At 57.3% G+C, this 18,579-nt stretch overlaps 1 protein-coding gene across 3 annotated transcripts; it reads left to right on the plus strand.

Moving 5' to 3' along the window:
- The first annotated feature begins 944 nt into the window (after positions 1-944).
- Positions 945-18,579, plus strand: MED25 (mediator complex subunit 25). 3 transcript variants are annotated; one of them, XM_068992609.1, is made up of 18 exons: positions 945-1,078; positions 1,172-1,217; positions 1,804-1,928; positions 7,837-7,935; positions 8,338-8,458; positions 8,673-8,835; positions 8,956-9,086; positions 9,298-9,385; positions 9,468-9,661; positions 10,082-10,210; positions 10,623-10,708; positions 10,783-10,840; positions 10,941-11,048; positions 13,213-13,401; positions 13,751-13,822; positions 13,938-14,156; positions 14,407-14,587; positions 16,820-18,579. In XM_068992609.1, exons 1-18 carry the CDS (start codon positions 945-947, stop codon positions 17,062-17,064), a joined length of 2,388 nt encoding a protein of 795 aa, XP_068848710.1. In that variant the 3' UTR covers positions 17,065-18,579. The 3 variants fall into 3 exon arrangements, with proteins under 3 accessions (XP_068848710.1, XP_068848711.1, XP_068848712.1); XM_068992610.1 differs by lacking the exon at positions 16,820-18,579 and adding an exon at positions 15,031-15,149; XM_068992611.1 differs by lacking the exon at positions 1,804-1,928 and having other exon boundaries at positions 952-1,078.

An 18,579-nucleotide genomic window follows, 5' to 3' on the forward strand; every position in this document is an offset into this window, starting at 1 on the left:
CCAATTAAAAAAAAAAAAGTATTTCTGTTTTCCTAAGTTTTTGTAATACGTATTTGGGTAGTAAATTTCTGTCAACACATGTTACAGTGACTTCCGCAGTTTACCGTATCGTTTTCAGCTTGGTTTATGAAGTCTTCTGCGGACAAACAGTTCAATATTTTCCGTGCTCTGGCTTTGCTGTAATGATAAGAAACTCTTCCCCAGTCTTCAGGATTATACAGTGTTATGGTTTCATTTGTTATATTTACATTTTTAATCCACCTGGAATGTATTCATGTCCTAGGCCAGTTTCTGGCTCTTCTCCCAGAAAACAACTATCAGGTGTTGCTTAGCAACCTCCACTCGGGTTAGAGTTCGGCTTCTTTTAGTGGGGAAAAAACAGCTGCACTCCTTTCAGAGTTGATTGCCACCTTAAAGCGTTGCCTAGTAACCCCGTTTCAGACGTTGTGATTGGACCCTTCACACTACCCACCCACCCCCATCCCCCAAGAACCAGTAAGAACTTAACTAGAAACCTAATCTGTCTTTTGAGGAAAACAAGGGCAGCGTATGCGTTGCATAGCAACCAGGTCTCCTGGCCCTTCCATTGAAACCGGTGTTGGAAGGTCGCCCCCCCTCAAAAATGGCGTCTGACGCGCCGCTTTCAGTATATTTCGCCCTCGAAAGTTCTGCAAATAATTCAAGCTTCCACCTCTGGTCCCCGAAGGAGTTCTCTAGGTCCTTTTTGAGTCGCACACACTGCGTGCGAAGGAGGATGGAGATAAACCCACCCGCCCTGGGCGCCCCGCACAAACATGGCCGCCAGCGCGCCGCCAGCGCCGAGAGGCCGTCCTGCGCGGGGGCGCGCGCGGCGCAGGCGCACTTCCGCTCAGCCCGCGGTGTCTGAGGCGGCGGCGGCGGCGGCAGCGGCGGTGGCGGCGACGGCGGCATCTGCGGCGCGGGGCATGGTCCCCGGGTCGGAGGGCCCGGCCCGCGCCGGGGGCCTCGTGGCTGACGTGGTGTTTGTAATTGAGGGCACGGCTAATCTGGGGCCCTACTTCGAGGGGCTCCGCAAGCACTACCTGCTCCCGGCCATAGAGTGAGTGCCGTTTCCGCGGCCCCAACCCCGCCCTCCGAGTTTAGTTTTCCACACTCTCTCCTCACCCCGACCTTTCACTTCCGACCTTCACAGGTATTTTAATGGCGGCCCTCCTGCCGAGACGGACTTCGGGGGAGACGTGAGTCTAGGAACTCTGGAGTTTGAGGGAAGATGGGAGTCCGGACTGGGTCTGCGGGAGGAGGGGGCGGTACCTGGACCCTGGGCCCGAGGTGGGAGGGCTCGGGTCCGGACTCCGGGGTCGGAGGCGGGAGGGGCTGGGGTTTGGACACCTGGGTCCGAGGGGCTGGGGTCGGGATTTGCGGGTCCGAGCGGGGAGGAGCTGGGGTCTGGACTCTGGTTTCCAGGAGAATGGGGCTCGGGTCCTGGGTCTGAGGGCGGAGGGACTGGGGTCCGGACTTCTGGGTCCGAGAGGGGAGCAGGCTCAGGTCTTGGGTCTGAGGCGGGAAGGGCTCGGGTCCTGGGTCTGAGGTGGGAGTACCGGGGTCCGGACCCCCGGATCCGAGGGAGAAGGGACTGGGGTCCGGACTTCTGGGTCCTAGAGGGGAGGAGGCTCAGGTGCTGGGCCCGAAGGGAGAGGGTCTGAGGTGGGAGTGCTGGGGTCCGGACCCCCGGGCCCGAGGGAGGAGGGGTTGGGAGCTCCGATTCTCCTGAGGGAAAAAGGAGCTGGGTCCCAGATGAAAAGTTCTCCTGTCCTCCCCTCCCAGTATGGGGGCACCCAGTACAGCCTCGTGGTGTTCAACACGGTGGACTGCGCTCCAGAGTCCTACGTACAATGTCACGCTCCCACCAGCAGCGCCTATGAGTTTGTCACCTGGCTCGATGGCATTAAGTGAGCTCTTTTCTCGGCTTCCGGAAGGGTTGGGGGAACCTGGGAGGGACGGCAGAGGAATGGTGGCGTGGATTTGAGCTGCCGGATCCAGCCCCTCACATTGGTTGCTAAAAAGGGCTGCGATGGGGGTTGTGGTTTTGTCCCTAGGTCACTTCAGTGGTCGGTTCTGTATGCTTAGCTGATGTTGCTGTCTGGCTTGGAAGTAGAAAGAATTTCCTGGTCAAGGAGGCCTAGGGAAGCCTAGCACCCCCGTCCTACTCCTCATATACTCTTCTCCTTTCTGTCTGTTGCTTCTCTTGTCTACTCTAGCCCTTCTTTTTCCTACCAGGGGCACTGAAGCTTGAGTGCAAGAGGGGTGGGGCTAAGCCTCTGTGCTTTGGAGTAAATTTTGATAGTTTACACTGCAGGTGCAGACAGCCTGGGACCACTTTTCAGCTCTACCACAACAGGACTCCCAGACCCATGAACCGCTGTTCTCTGTGTCTAATAGAATTCATCTCTAAAAGGGGAACGGTAATAGTACTTATAGTCATCCTGTTACTTATCCAGTGTTGGGAAAACAGATTAAAGCTTAGTGACTTGGAAATTCTCTGATGGTCCAGCAGTTGGGACTCTGTGCTTCCACTGCAAGGGACATGGGTCTGATCCTTGGTGGGGAAACTAAGACCCCACATGCTGAGGGGCACAGCCAAAAAAAAAAAAAAAAAACTAATTTAGTGGCTTGTTTCCTTAAGTAAGGAATTCAGGGGTGGCTTTGATGGATGGTTCTCACTCACGGTCTCTTGTGGGATTTCAGTCAGATGAGCTGGGACCGCAGTCATCTGACTGTTTGATCGGGACCAGAGGATCCATTTCCAAGGCGGCTAACCCTGTGGCTGTTGGCCAGAGGCCTCAGTTCCTTGCTAGCTGTTATTCCTAAGATATCTCTCCATGGGGCTGCTTGAGTGTCCTCCCAACATGGCAGCTGGCCTTCCTCAGCCTGAGCAATCCAACAGAAGGAGCAAAAGGAGACCACAGAGCTTTTTATAATCAAATCTTAGAAGTCACACGCCATCATTTGTGTCACATTCTGTTTAGTATACAAGTCAGTTCTGTTCAGTGTTGGAGGGGGCATGAATACCAGGAGATGGTGCTCATCGGCGATCTAGTTCCGGTGACACTATAGGGGACTTTGGGAATCAAACGAGTTGATGACTGTTGAGAACCGTGCCTGACACGATTAAGTGCTCCCTCAGCTTTTGCTGTTCTCTTGTGTTTTGGTTTCTTGGTCTGCAGAGGGATAATGATAGTCCATATCAGCACTCAGAGAAGGGTCACAGAAGCTAATCTTCATACTGTGTTCAGCTCAGGGTCTGGTCAGAGTCCATTAAACAACCGGATTCGTGGGCTTCTGTTATCTTCTTTCGCCCCTGCAGCAAATGTTTGTTGAACACTTGGTTTGTTTCAGGCTTCATGTGCTAGACCGGGCGCTGCACATTCACTTTCCCCCCTTACGGTTGTTAGAATTCATGGTCAGGGCAGAGCAGGGTTTCTCAACCTCAGCACTGTTGACCCTTTGGGCCAAATGATTATTGTATGTACATTGTAGAGGGGTGGAGGGCATTCCTGTATGTTGTAAGGAGTTCAGTAGCATCCTTGGCTCCTTCCTCCCAAATGCCAGTGGTCTCCTTCCTCCCCAGTGTGATAAACAATAAAAACAAAAATGTCTCCAAACATTGTCAGATGGCCCTTTGGGGACAGAATCCACCCCAGTCGAGAACCTCTGGAATAGATTGTGGTGAGACTTGAATAATGTGGAATGGGGGCTCCTTGAGGTTCAAGTCCAAGTCTGATGTCCCTCAAGTTTCTAGCACCCATCACAGGGCCTGGCATGAAAGAGCCCTAAGGAAAACTTTGTAGAACAAGTGAACGAACGAATGTCCAGAATGTCCTTCATCCTCTGGTTCTCCCTGGTAAACGCCTACATAAACATCAAGGGCCAACGCAAACGTCCTTTCCCTGATTCCAGCAAGCAGTCAGTTGCTCTCTCCTCTGCCCCCATTGCTCTCAGCTGTTGCCCTGTTACAGAGCTCCACACCTCTGGACTGTGACTGTCCAGGCCTTGGGTGTCTCTCCTGCTGTTTGCCTCCAGCAGGGGCCTGAGACGGGAGACCTTTGCTGAATAAATAAACAAGTGAAAGCTGTAAGGAAGAGAATCACCAGGAAAGTGAACCTTCTGATGGGTGTCAGGAGAAATAGTGAAACCCTCTTGTCTAAAATGTCAGGGGCACTAGGAAGATAAGAGGGAAGTATTTTCTGAACACTTCCATCCCATATTCACCCTCTCCCTTAACCAGCTTAGAATGCACTGCCTGTTTAACCAAAAAAGAAAGCTTTGTGTGCTGCCTGTTCACCAGAATCCTCCCAATCAGCCAATCCACCCAAACATTCTAAGCCATTATTGAATATTCAGAGTCATCACTGTTTTATCAGGTCCTATGTAACCATCTAAATTCAGTTTCTGTGACGTTCTGGGGAAGTCTGTAACAGAGATCACAAAGAAAGTCAGCAAGTTTTGTTCACATGGAGAAATCTTATCTTCTCCAGGAACATCCATTATTTACAGTACAAAGCAGGCAGTGTGATTTTTGGGAAAGTCCTTGCTTTGAGGAGATTCATTTCTTTCTTTTTTTGAAAACAAGAACTCAATTTTTTATTTCATCATTTCTTGCATTTGAAGTACTCCTCGATGACATCCTTGGCCTGAGATTCTTTGCCATAGTCCTTAACCACCACACAACTGCCACCAACCACTTTACGGGGTTTTCCCTCTCTGTCAGTTTTACAGAGGCCTACCCATTCCCCTAGTTTCTTGTTGTCATCAACCTTAATCAGGTTGATTTGATGCTCAGCACAAAGGGCCTCCACCAACTTGACATACATAGGTTCATCACAGTTGGATGCAAGCACACATAGATGGGCTTGGCGCTTGTCTAAAGCTTGCGCAGCTTCGCGAATTCCACGTGCTAAGCCATCGTGGATGAGGGCGGTCTTCAGCACCTCTTGCAGAGCAGTATTAACGTCCATTACACCTCCAGCAGCAATGCCTTCCTCGGCCATGGCGGTGGGTTACGGGTGGAGCCGAATCTTGAATGCACCCGAGCCTCCGCCTCCTCGCAGCTCCACGGCGGCAGGGAAAGAACAAGATTCATTTCTGATGTTACATTTCCTGTCTGACGAGCAAGGCGGTTCCCCCACCCCCAACAGCTAGTGACACAGCATCAGAAGGGACAGCCCAGGTGTCTTCCCCACAGCATTGTGCCTTCATTTGTTCACTGGTTTGTGCATTCATTTATTCAGCAGACAACCTGTGGGGCAGATTGTTTCAGGCACTGAGGGGGCAGAAGGCAAGCAGTGTTCTGGCCCTCTGGAACTGGTGTTTCCTTGGGGTGACAGGTTGCAGCAGTCATTGGTCAGGGCTGGCTGCGGTTCACATTCATTCATTTTGACTAGTTCCTCTGGGGGGCTCCAGGGGTGGGGCCCCTTCGCCTGTGAAAGTGAGTGACAAGGACTCAGGGGCATGACCTCAGGAGGAACAATCGAGGCAGGGTGTGAGGATAAGGAAGCGGTGAGTCAGAGCCCATCTGTATCTCCCAGGACACTTTCACTTTTCAGTTTCACTTTCTGTTTGTAATCTGAGGGATTTATTTGAAATTTTTTGATAATTAAAAACCTACTTCCCAACTGGCCATATATATTTTTTTGTGCCCCCCAGTTTTAAGTTTTTGTCTAGACAAAATATTTGTTTTGTGTCTTTCTCTGAGTTGGTAACAGATGGCTTACGTTTGATATTCATTAAGAATAAAAAAACTCTAGGCTCTCAGAGTGGTCAGTCAATCTTACTTTCCTTCAAATTATTATTTTTTTTAAATTGAGGTGAAATTCCCTCAATAACACAAGCAGTTATTTTCAAGTGGGCAAGTCAGTGGCATTTAGTACATTTAAAATGTGCAGCCGTCTTTTCTGTGTAGTTCTGGAACATTTTCATCCCTCTTAAGAGAAGACCCTGCATGCCTGCAGCAGCTGCTTCCTGTCTCTCCCCCTACCCCTCACCCCTACCCTTAGCCCGGCCGGGAAGATGGCTTGATTTCTTCCAGCACCAGCAGTTGGCACTAGGGTGGATCCAGGGTTGGTTGATTCATTGGCCTCTGCCCCAGCTCTGTGGCATTAAGATTCCTGTGTAAACCAGAGTCTCAATGGTGAGGAGGAGAAGGAGGTCTGGGGAGTGCATGGTGGGGAGGGGGAGCAGTGTGGGCTGAGCACCCTGAGTGTGGGGGCAGAGGACCGAAATCTACACTGGGGAAGAGTCCAGGTAGAGCACGGAGGGGCCACGTGTTGGGGGCGCACTTATTCAGAAGGCACTTCCCAGAGCCTGTGTGTCCTCGGGCACATCATAGAGCCGGCTGAAGTCTCACTGAGGGCTGCGCTTTCTTGGGGCTGTAGGAGGAAGCGTGACAGTCACAGTATTGGGGGACATGTGATGTGATCAAGGGTGAGCCTTAAATTCATGTGGCGGGTGGGGAGGGCTTCCTGCAGGAGGATGACACGGGGCTGGGAGTCGGGATAGGTATGCAGGGTTTCCACTGGGGTGGATAACACAGGCAGAGACCTGGGTGTGTGGCAGATGACAGACTCCAGGGGCATCCAAGACCTTCTCGGACACACCCAGGGAGTGATGGAGCGGGAAGGTGGGCAGGGCCCAGGGCGGGGCAGGCTTGGCTCTGTTCTTGATGACCAAGGTTGGATTTGAAGCCGTTTGTTTATGTAACACACAGTTCCAAGCCCTCCCCTGTGCCATACTGAGGGGGCAGGGTGTGTGTGGCTGGGACAAGAACAGTCCAGACCTCATCCATGCCTGGTGGGGGAGACAGGTGCAGACACAGACATGGGGGCCGTGGTGCAGAGCTGCAGGGTCCAGTCTGCACAGATGTCCCTTGTGGCAAAGGGTCAGCCTTGCCACCGCGTGACCCAGAGAGTTATGGTGGTAGCAGCTGCCGTCTGGCAGAGGCCTGCCACCCACCCCACAGGGACGGACACCGGTGACCCCTCTGTGGATCAGGTGGAGGAGAGACCGAGTTTGTGTGTCATAGTTTCCTGGGGCTGCTGGAGCAGAGTACTGGAAACAAGGTGGCTTACAGCCACAGCAGGTTACCATCCCTCAGTTCTGGGTCCAGGAGTGTGAGATGACGGGGGGGGTGGGGGGGTGCCCTGCTCCCTCTGGAGCATGTAGGGGAGGGTCGTCCTTCCTTGCCTCTTCCAGCTTCCGGTCGCCCAGACGTCCCTTGGCCTGTGCGGTGCTCCTCTTATCTCCATGTGGTGTCTGCCCCCTCTCATCACATCCATGTTCCTTTTCCTCTGAGCATGTCGCCTTATAAGGACACTGGTCATGTTGGGTTCAGGCCACCCTGCCGACCTCATCATGGTCTGTTCACCTCTGTAAAGACCCTGTTTCCAAATCCAGTCACATCCTGTGGTGGTGGGGGTATCAGGACTTCGGCATGTTTTTGAAGGATGCAGTTTCACTCCTAAAGGTGGGAGGGCAGAGGAGGCCCCACAGCAGGCTGGGAAGGTAGGGGAAGGCTGGGCAGACATGGGGACTGGGCCTCAGCATAGGCTCCTGGGCTTAGTGTCCCGGGTCCTTTCTCTGTTCTGTGCTCTGATGGGGCCTCTTGCTAGAGGGACTCCCTCTTAGGAGATGACGAACATCTGTCCTTGTGCCAGCACTGGGGCCAGGGCGGAGCACTCTGAGTGTCCCCATCCTGAGGGGCACAGACTGCGGACAGGGTCGGCCCAAGTGTGGGCCCCTCCCAGGTGGCCTGGGGGGTGGCAGCCCTGGGCACCCCAGGGGCTGACCGCCTGCCTCCTGCAGGTTCATGGGCGGAGGTGGCGAGAGCTGCAGCCTCATCGCCGAAGGCCTCAGCACGGCCCTGCAGCTGTTCGACGACTTCAAGAAGATGCGGGAGCAGATGTGAGTGTGCCCGGTGCGGGGCCCATGCCCATCTGTCCACCTGGCCTGTAGCCTGTTTGGTGGGTCACAGGCTCCACCCTCGGCCTCCCTGTGGGGTGTTGGGTGGGCTATCTGTGCCGGGCACTGGGAGCCAGGAGGCAGGAGGTATCCCCTGGCCCACTCCCTGTCTCGGAGTCCTCATCCGAAAAGGGATTTGGCTCGGAGTGTGCCTCCTGCCCTCCCTGTGGCTGGGTGACTTCCAGCGACTCAGGAGGCTCTCTGGGCATCAGCGTTCTCAGCTGTGAAATGGGTCCCCACTCCTGACTTCCAGTGGGGTGGAGGATTTGGTCACTGCTGCTGCTGGCTTGGGTCTTTTCTCGGGGTCCCTGCTGCCACCCTCTCACCTTTCCTTGTCCCCGGTAGCGGCCAGACACACCGAGTCTGCCTCCTTATCTGCAACTCGCCCCCGTACCTGCTGCCTGCTGTCGAGAGCACCACGTACTCGGGGTGCACGACGGAGACTCTGGTGCAGAAGATCGGAGAGGTGACGACTCCTGGACCTGAGGGAGGAGGGAGCTGCCGGCCTGGGTCTCAGGATGGGCACAGACGCCATGGCCAGCCCTGCTGGGTTCTGTTTGGAGAGCTACAACCCAGAATCGCCCAGGGCAGCTACTCTAGGTCTTGGGTCTTCTGTCCCAGAGCCTGGCGGGGACTTGGCCCCGTGGCTTCGTCCTGACTGCTTGTCCCCTCTTGTTCAGCGAGGAATCTACTTCTCCATCGTGTCCCCCCGGAAGCTGCCTGCCCTGAGGCTACTGTTTGAGAAGGCGGCTCCTCCAGCCATGCTGGAACCCCTGCAGCCGCCAGCAGACGTGAGCCAGGACCCACGGCACATGGTGCTGGTGCGGGGGCTTGTGCTGCCGGGTGAGCCTGGGGGCTGGTGGGGGGCAGGGGTGGGGGTGTCCTCCCCAGCTCCCTCTCACTCGGATGTTCTTCATGTCTCAATCCCCTTAATGGGCTCAACCGATCATCCTTGGTGCTCAGTTGGGGGTGGCTCAGCCCCAGGCCCCCTCCAGCCCAAGCAGCCTGTGCCCCTGCCTCCAGCCGCGCCTGCGGGCGCCACACTCTCAACAGCCCCCCAGCAGCCTCTGCCACCGGTCCCCCAGCAGTACCAGGTATGGATGTTGCCAGGGGAGGGACGTGCTCCTGGGGCTTGGCGGAAACCCTGGCCCCTTGCCAGAGACCTGGTTGGAATTGTTAAGCCTTGGGGGTTAGGGGAGTGTCCCCTGAGACACCTGGAGGGTGGGACTCTTGAGGAGTCACGTCCTCTTAGGATTTTGGAGCTGGGGAGGATGGTCCTCAGCAGCCCGTCCCCTCTGTTGCCAGGTCCCCGGGAACCTGAGTGCAGCGCAGGTGGCTGCCCAGAACGCCGTGGAGGCAGCCAAGAACCAGAAGGCAGGGCTGGGCCCTCGCTGTGAGTACCGGCAGGGACCTGGGTTCGGGCAGCCAGGTCTCCGCACCCCCGCCCACACCGTTTCTCTTGGTCTCTCCCACAGTCTCGCCCATCAACCCTCTTCAGCAAGCCACTCCAGGAGTGGGTCCCCCCTACAGCCAGACCCAGGCCACCCAGCTGCCCCCAGGGCCCCCTGGTGCCCCCAAGCCGCCTCCCGCTTCCCAGCCCAGCCTGGTCTCCACTGTGGCCCCAGGCCCAGGCCTGGCACCCCCTGCACAGCCCGGGGCACCGTCCATGGTAGGTGCCTGCCTCCTGGCTGCCAGCAGTGCAGGGAGAAGTCGGCCTTCCTGAAGAGGGCCCGAGGGCACATGGGTCTTGTCATTTGAGGTCCTTGGGAGGTCACAGAGCCTGAGCTACAGGCGAGGCTGAGACTAATTCTGGGGGCAGAATCATGGGGCGGGTACTTCCGGGCGGGTAAAGGCTGTTCCGAGGAGTCCGAAGGGTCCTGGGAGTCCAGGGTCCTTGAGAGAACCTGAATCCTACAGGATTAGACTCTCTGTGGCCCCAGGTGCGGCCCAGTGGCGTTCTGGGCCTGGGGAACACAGGAAGGGACTTTTGTCCTCTTCTGCCTGTTGACCTGGTCCTCTCAGGACAGCCCCTCCCAGGAGATGGTCTGACCCTGCCCTGTTTCCTTTCCTTCTCTTTCCCCTCTGCCAGGCGGGCACCGTGGCCCCGGGCGGGGTGAGCGGCCCTTCCCCGGCCCAGCTTGGGGCCCCAGCCCTTGGCGGGCAGCAGTCAGTCTCCAACAAACTCCTGGCCTGGAGCGGGGTCCTTGAGTGGCAGGAGGTGAGTGGCTCTGTCCGGCCAGCCCTGGTGTGCTGCAGGGCTGGACCAGCGCCCGTGGGGTCATAGAATTTGACATCCTCAGGATAGTCCCGAGGAAGCTTGGGATGTGTAGCCCAGAGTTCAGGGTTAAGAGAAGTCTCAGTTTCTTGGTCCAGGGAGGACCCAAGAGATCGTGGCATGGAGGGGACAGTGGGTGGTGGGGTTTGAGGGCAGGACGAGGAGGCCCACATTTGTGTAATTCGAAGGCCAGAGGATTGCAGGGTTGGTGGTCTGATGAAGGGGCCCAGGGCTTGTGGGCCTTAAACTGGCGGGTTATCCTGAGCTTTTGGGGCTTCCCGGGAAGGGTGGAAAAGTCAAAGGAATGGTGGTTCAGGGCCCTTCTCACCCATATACACCTTTCTTTCCCCCTTAGAAACCCAAACCCGCCTCCGTAGATGCCAACACCAAGCTGACCCGGTCACTGCCTTGTCAGGTCTACGTGAATCATGGCGAGAACCTGTAGGTGGCCGGGGATGGGGTGGGTGGCGAGCCAGGGTGTGCGTCTCCTGACGCTTCCCCTGATGTCATCCCAGGAAAACGGAGCAGTGGCCCCAGAAGCTGATCATGCAGCTCATCCCCCAGCAGCTGCTGGTGAGTGGCTGGTGGCGGGTTACCGCCCGCCCCTCCCGCCTCTGTCCATGCCTCCTCACTCCCCGCTCCACACGCCTGCTGACCTGGGTGTCTCCTGCAGACCACCCTGGGCCCTTTGTTCCGGAACTCGAGGATGGTCCAGTTCCACTTCACCAACAAAGACCTGGACTCTCTCAAAGGCCTCTACCGCATCATGGGCAACGGCTTCGTGAGTTGGGTGGCCGGGCAGTGGCTTCCTGTCCTGGGCCCAGGGAGCTGTTTTGGATGGTGGGGCTGCCTTTGTAACGCTGGGCTCCTAACCTCTGCTCCAGATTGAGGTCTCTTTCACGTTAAAACCGTGGCAGGGTATGACAGGAGCCACTGGAGAAAGCGCTGGGCTCTGAGGGGTTTGTGGGGTGTCACGGCTTCCTGGGGCCAAGAGCAGCAGACGTGCATTCTCTCGTGCTCCTAGAAAAGAGAGCCATGGTCAAAATCAGGGTGTCAGCAGGGCTGCGTGCTCTGGAGGCTCAGGCGGAAGACCCCTCTTCGCCTCCTTCGGGTGGCAGCCCCAGGTGGGCTTGGCCTTAGACAGCCTAGTCCAGGCTCCTGTTCTCGTCGTCACGTGGCCGTCCTCGCTCTGTGTGTCTTCACGTGGCATTCTCTTCCTGGTGTGCGTCTGTCTGCTTATGGGGATGCCTGTCATTTGGATTGGGGCCCACTCGAATGACCTCATCCTAACTTGTTACCTCCGCAAGCACCCTATTGTCAATAAGGTCCCATTCCCAGGTGCCATGGTCTGGAACTTCAACATGTGTTTTTGGAGGATACCATTCAGCTCATAGCACTAAGGGAGGGTCTCTAAATAGGACCAGAACCAGTTACTGAGTCCATTCTGTGAACCTAGCTCTTTTTCAGGAGAGGGGACTCCTCATAGGTTACCTCATGGAACCTTCAGGAAAATTCTCCAAAGAAGGCAATCCTGAGAATTAAGAATGCCTCCAACTGCAAGTAACGGCACACCAACCGGCAGAGTTTTTAGAACAGATAGGTGCTTGGGGTGAAGGCTTGGACCAGCAGTTTATTGTTTCTCGCAGTCTTGTGTGGGTCTGCTGGGCTCAGCTGGGCTAGTCTTGCTTGGGGTCTTTGATGGGCTTGCCATCAGATAGCAGCTAAGACTGTGCTCATCTGAAAGCTCGTCTGGGCTGGAAATCAAGATGGCCCTCTCTCATGGTGCTGCCTGTCAGCTGGGGTTCAGCTGCGCCTGGTCATCCGAGTGCCTCCTCGTGTGGCTCGGGCTCCCTCACAGCGTGGCATCTGGGTTCTGAGAGCCGGGTACAAGCAGGCATTCATTTGTGACGTGTAACAGGATGCCCAGAGGAGGGCACTCTCAGGGCTAGGTCTGTAGCCCCTTGACATCAGGGCCAGGATCTCTGGGGCTCCCTTGTTTCTCTCTCATGACTGTGAGATGGTTCCTGAAGCTCAAGGAATCCTGTCTGACTTAATGTAGGAGGGCAAAAAGGAGGTGTGTTATCAGCCTGTACTTCCCCTTTAGGAAAACACGTTCCCACACATGCAAGCAGGCTTCCTTTCACATCTTGGGCCAGACCCGGGCCCCTGGGCCACCCGTAGGGATAAGGAGACTGCAGGGGAGCAGGCACCAGTGAGTGCCCTGGGGCCCAGACGTGCTGCCATCCAAATGGAATCGGGGTTCTCTACACACGGAGAGGGGCAGACGTTAAGCAGCTAGCAGGGTCTGCCTCGCCTGAGAAAGCGAGACAGGCTTGGCCGAGGTTCCACCGGTTCCGTAAGCTCGTCAGCTCCTCCTCCCCTAAGAGCCCCTCTCCCAGAAGCCTCGCGTGTTAGGGCCTTGCTTCACCTTCACTAGCATTCCCTGGGCACGCTAGTGAGATGGTTCCTGGTCACTTCCTGTGTATCCAGTCCCGCGCAGGATGGCGGACGTGGTACCCGGGTCTGTCCTTTGAGGTGTGAGCGCCGCTTCCTGCGAGTCTCACTGCAGACGCTGAGGTCGAAGCGGTGTGGCACCCCAGGGGCCTCTCGGATCCCTGGTCAGTCAGGGTGTCTGCCACCACCACTGAGCACGCGCTTCCCATGTCAGCTCTGTTGAATTCCCTCCCTGTCAGCTGCGAGCCCTTGGAGGGGGGCAGGATTGGAGGGGGCTTCCTCTGCTCTCCAGCCAGCCATCTGCAGCGGTCCCAGGTGCACCCTGTTCCTTCGGGCACCCAGCTCTCTGGAGCAGGCTCAAGTCAAACCTGGAGCCGCCTCCACCTTTCAGAGCAGAAAGCTGGCCACGCCTGGCCTGTGGGGCTTCTAGAACCTTCTAAAACCCAGCTCCCTCCTGCAGGGTGTGATGGGCTCTGATCCTCTCCCCGCAGGCGGGCTGCGTGCACTTCCCCCACACGGCCCCGTGTGAGGTGCGCGTGCTCATGCTTCTGTACTCGTCCAAGAAGAAGATCTTCATGGGCCTCATCCCCTACGACCAGAGCGGCTTTGTCAACGGCATCCGCCAGGTCATCACCAACCACAAGCAAGTCCAGCAGCAGAAGCTGGAGCAGCAGCGTGGGGTGAGCGATGCTGCGGCGCCCCCGCCCAGGGGCCTGTGCAGCCCTCCTGGGCCCCAGCTCTCACAGGAGGGCCCCCGGGGCCCTCCTGGGGCTCCAGTGCTGGGCACGTCCTCATCTGCCAAGTTCAGTCTCACCCTGTGTTTCGCTGCAATCTTTCTTGTATTCTTGTTGAATTTCTAAGACACAGTGCCCTCTCCAGGGGCATAAAGTTTACATCCTAGACAACCCCGCCCTCCCCACCCAGGAAAACGTTCCCAGCTCCTGACAGGGTCCTGTTCAGGGCGCAGACCCTCCACGGCACAGGGACTCCCTGCCCAGCCACTGACCTGCTCCCTCTCTCCCCACACAGATGGGCACCCAGCAGGCACCCCCTGGGCTGGGTCCCATTCTGGAGGACCAGGCAAGACCCTCACAGAACCTGGTGAGGACAGGGCCACGGGGGGGCGGGTATGTGCAGAGGATGCCATGATTCTAACCTTGCTGAAGAGGTGGAGGGGTCTGGGGCTCCATCCCTCACCCCTGTCTCTTCCCGTCAGCTCCAGCTCCGCCCGCCACAACCCCAGCCTCAGGGTACCGTTGGGGCCTCTGCGGCCGCCGGGCAGCCCCAGCCCCAGGGTGCTGCCCCGGCCCCTCCAGGCGCCCCGCAAGGCCCTCCTGGAGCAGCCCCCGGCCCGCCCCCTCCTGGACCCCTCCTCCGGCCCCAGAACCCCGGGGCCAACCCCCAACTTCGGAGCCTCCTTCTCAACCCACCCCCGGTGAGATTCAGGGAGGAGGTCATATGGGAGCCAGGGGTCCTGGGCTTGACATTTGGATTCCTTTCCTCGTGGAGGTGGGAGGTGGGTTTGATGGGAGTGGGTGATTGGAGGTCAGCCTGGCCCTTCCCCACACGTCTTACGTGGGCTTCTGCTGAGATTCCTTTGAAGGAAAATCAGAGGCTCCACCAGGGAATGGGGCAGGTGGGGGCTCTCTGCCAGGGGCTCTGAGCCACTTTCTCTGCCCCCCCAGCCCCAGACTGGGGTGCCCCCCCCTCAGGCCTCCCTCCACCACCTCCAGCCACCAGGGGCCCCTGCGCTGCTGCCCCCACCACACCAGGGCCTGGGGCAGCCCCAACTGGGGCCCCCTCTCCTTCACCCGCCGCCGGCCCAGTCCTGGCCTGCTCAGCTTCCCCCAAGGGCTCCACTGCCAGGTAAGGGGGTTCGGGGGAGGCCCGGGGCTTGGGCTGAGTGTCCCAGTGTCCTGTGACTTCTGGGAAGTAAAGTCCTGGGACTCAGGAACAGCGGGGGCCCTTGCGGCTCATGGGGGCTCCACGGGCCCCTGGGAGGTACGGCCCAGGGCACCGAGAGCCAAGGCAGCAGGCGCTCTCCCCTCGGCTCCCTGCCTCCGTGTCCTCTGGGGTTGCTGGAAAGTCTCAGGGCTGGAGAGTTGTGCTGGGGATGGGCCCCCACAGGCTCACAAGAGGCAGACAGCCAGTGGCCACGTGGGGTTAGGAGGCGCCTCTGGGGTCCCCTCGGGGCTCCCTGGACCCCCCTGTGCCTCGGGCCTCCAGAGGCAGAGGGAGGACGCAGGCCCAGGGCCCTCCCGGGCCCCAGGGACCACCGGGAGATGCAGTCCCTTCCCACTGCCCCCCAGGTCAGATGCTGCTCAGCGGGGGGCCCCGGGGCCCGGTCCCTCAGCCGGGCCTGCAGCCCAGCGTCATGGAGGACGACATCCTCATGGACCTCATCTGAACCCCGACACCCAATAAAGTTCCTTTTAACACACGCCCCGGCTCCCGTCACTGACATCCCCCAGGACTGGGCAGGAGGAGATGGGGGGAGACACCTCTGCCCTTGTTCTCGCTTCAGCAGACGCCCCTGAGGCCCCAGGCTGGTGAGGCCGGGGCCTCAGCGGTGAGTGAGGCCATCTGGTGCAGCCTGGCTTCCAGGAGGTGAGGAGGCTATAGGCAGAGGTCATAGGACCACAAGCACCTGTGGAGGTAGAGAGGGTACCAGGCAGGCCCGGAGGAGGCCTGTGAGCCAGCCAGGCTGGTGGGGTCTGTGAGCGGCAGTCAGCGAGGCCGTGAGGGAAGGTGGTTACAGTCTAGGTGCCGAGATGACAGGAACGTGTTGAGGCAGGAGGAAGCCTGGGATGGTCAGAGGGCAAGTCAGCTGAGGCCTCTGGGAGCACGAGCCTTTGGTGGGAAAGGAGGGCCTGGAGAGGCGGGGAGGGAGCTCAGATTCCAAACTGAGCAGCTGGAGGCTTGTCCAGGGGGTGCAGAATGGCTGCAGGAGGCCAGGCCCGGGGGCCAGGCCTGGGTCGGTTGGGTGTCAGCCCCCTGTGGGCTGCGGGATGTGATGGGGCAAGATAGGAGGCAGGGAGGAGCCGAGGGTGATGTTCGTGGGGTGGGAGAGCACAGAGGAGTGGCCAGAGTTGGGGGGCAGGAGGGGTGAGGCCAGAAACTGGCATGCCCATGTGGAAAAAGTTGTGGGTGTAGGGTGGGGTCCAGGGTGGTCCCCAGGACCTGGCCTGGGTGCTGGTAGATGGCGGGCCTTCCTGAGGCAGGAGCCGGGAGAAGGAGCCAGTGGTGATTGCTGATGGTCTGGGACATCTGAGGGACTGAGGCCACGCTGGGAGCCCAGGGTGTGTCCTTAGTGCAGCGTGTGTGCTTGGTGGTTGAAGACACAGGAACGGAAGAGGTCTCGTGGCAAGAGCAGTCAGAGACCAGGCTTCTGGGGCTTTGGACAGAGTGGACAGTGAGGCCATCTTAGTGATGGGAGACACGGTGGGGATGTGAGGAGGAGATACAGGTTTGGGGTATAATGAGGCAAGGGGCCTGAGGCTGTCCTTAGGGAGACATCCAAGGGGCAGCTGCTCTGGCCTGTGAGCAGAGACTTAGTTGTCTGTTGTCAGACTGACCCCGGAGCAGTGATGCTCAGAGTGTGGTCTGGAGGTGGACCACCAGCGTCTGCATTGTTTGAGATGCCTGTTAGGATCAGATGCCCAGACCCCCTCCCAGAAGAGAGGTTGCAATCTGGTGGCCCCTGGGCCACTCTACAGATGAGTTTTGTTTGGCCTTCCCTGTGTTAGGCTATGTGGCATTTTTTTCCCTAATGAGTTAGTTGTAAAAATCAGGATGATTCTCTCTCTCAAACACCCACACATACACACACAAAATCTGTAGTCTTGTCTTCTCTTGACAAGTCAGAAGATCTGGCTCCCCTGGGTCCACCCTCCCGCCCAGCAAACAACGGGCTGGAGCCGTCCCTCTGCACGGGGCGTGTGCTCTCTGGTTCGCCACAGTCCCCACCACTCCCTCCTGACTCCCCCCACCATGAGGCAGAAGGCTGTCGCCTTCGCCACAGGGCTGGCACGGTTGGTGTCCCCGGGGTAGTATTCGGAGACAGTGAAATCTTTCTTGTACCCATGTCTCTACCAAAAGTGGCAAAACGAAAGAGAGAACGAGAGGGCCACGTGTTTCGAGAGAAATGGGAGCGAGCCTATTTCTTTGTGGAGGTGAAGAGCATGCCTACGTGCTTAATATGCAAAAAAATCGTGTCTGTGTTGAAAGAATACAACCTGAAGCGTCACTATGAATCCAAGCACAGTAAGAGCTTCGACCAGTACACGGAGCAGACGCGAGATGCAATTCTCAATGAACTGAAGAAGGGCCTCAAGTGTCAGTAGGGCCGGTTTCGGAAAGCCGGCAGGAGCAGCGGCGTGGCTGCTGCTCGAGGCTCGGGAACCACATGGCACGAATCACCCGGGCGTTCCAGCCCACGGACATCCAGTTTATAAGGGAGCCGAAGAGACGCCCCCCGGACAGAAACCCCCGTCTGCTTGGACCGTCGTCTGAGTCCAGCAGGCATCCGCGTCTCGTGGGAGGGGAAGAGGAACCTGAAGATCGACATGTCCAGTTGCTTGACCGAGTCAGATCAGTCGTGGCCTTTACTATCGCTGCTCATGAACTATCACCACCCAGTTAGCTTTATTTATTTGTGGCGTGGAGAATCTCGATGTGACCGAAGAAAGCTGTGACATGGTGCCAAGGCAGGCCTGACCCTGGGAAGTGACTTGTTTTCTGTGTGTCAAGAGAAACACACACTTCACGAAAGCTGGTCTAAACACCTAAGCACAGCTACAGACTGCGGTGGTGATCAAACCACCCATGTCCCTGGGGATGCAGGCGGGTCACCTGCATCCGAGGGGACATCATTGTCAGAGACTCAAGTCAGGTCATCGCATCAATTACCAGGCACTGACTTTGCCGTGAGAGGTCAGTGGAACACACGACATGGCATCCGTGACAGGGTTTTGTACCTTAACCATGGGCAGGCTGGTGATGAACTTAACCCAGTGTGTTTTATAGAAGCTCTGCGACCTTGTGACATGTGGAAGCAGTCTGAACTGTTGCAGTCCATCAACTTAGCTCATTTCAGGTGAGCCAGAAGCCACACCTTGGTCCCCCTGAGAAGGTCAGAGACTTTGGGTCAAAGTCCCTACCCTTCTGAACACCTGTTCTCCCAAGGACATTCACAAACAGCTACTTGAATGTATGATCATGTTCACCCAGTCCAGGCAGAAATGGGGACGCCGTCAGCAGGGAGTATTCTGACTCCCTTTCCATGGCTGCAGGTGGTCTCCAGAAATGAAGGGCATGGCCTGGACAGCGTCCACTCAACTCGTGGGGCTAAAGATCAAAGTGCCCCAAGGCTCCCGGCCTCCAGACAGGATGAAAACGAACGAACACTGCCCCATTTGCTTTTCTTGGTTGCTGTCGATCGTGTGAGCACGGACCACAAATACTAGCCGCTGAGCTCTAGGGCAGTGGGCTGCCAGTCGCCCAGTGGGCTCCCTCAGAAGACGACAGCCCTCACCGCTCTCCAGCAGTCGCCTGAATCCCGTGTCTGGAAGCGCCCACACTTCTGAGCAGCCGTTTTCCGTTACACAACTGAAATCAAGTTCAATGCTGCCCCCAGCTTCAGGAGTCCAGGTCGAGTTCTCAGCCACCAGTCCCACCCTTGACATCCGGGGGTGGCATGGATGAGGCCCACCCCCCGGCTTCATAGTCCAGGGAGCAGAAGAATTACGAAAGAGAAAACAAAAAAATTTAGTAATTAAATATTTCTATTTTTCAATTTGTATTTTTTCAATTTGGATTTGAAAGATAAACTCCAGTACCATATCTGTTTGTATTATGTT

The sequence above is a fragment of the Capricornis sumatraensis genome, chromosome 20 (assembly GCF_032405125.1).
Source record: "Capricornis sumatraensis isolate serow.1 chromosome 20, serow.2, whole genome shotgun sequence".
Taxonomy (NCBI): Eukaryota; Metazoa; Chordata; class Mammalia; order Artiodactyla; family Bovidae; genus Capricornis; species Capricornis sumatraensis.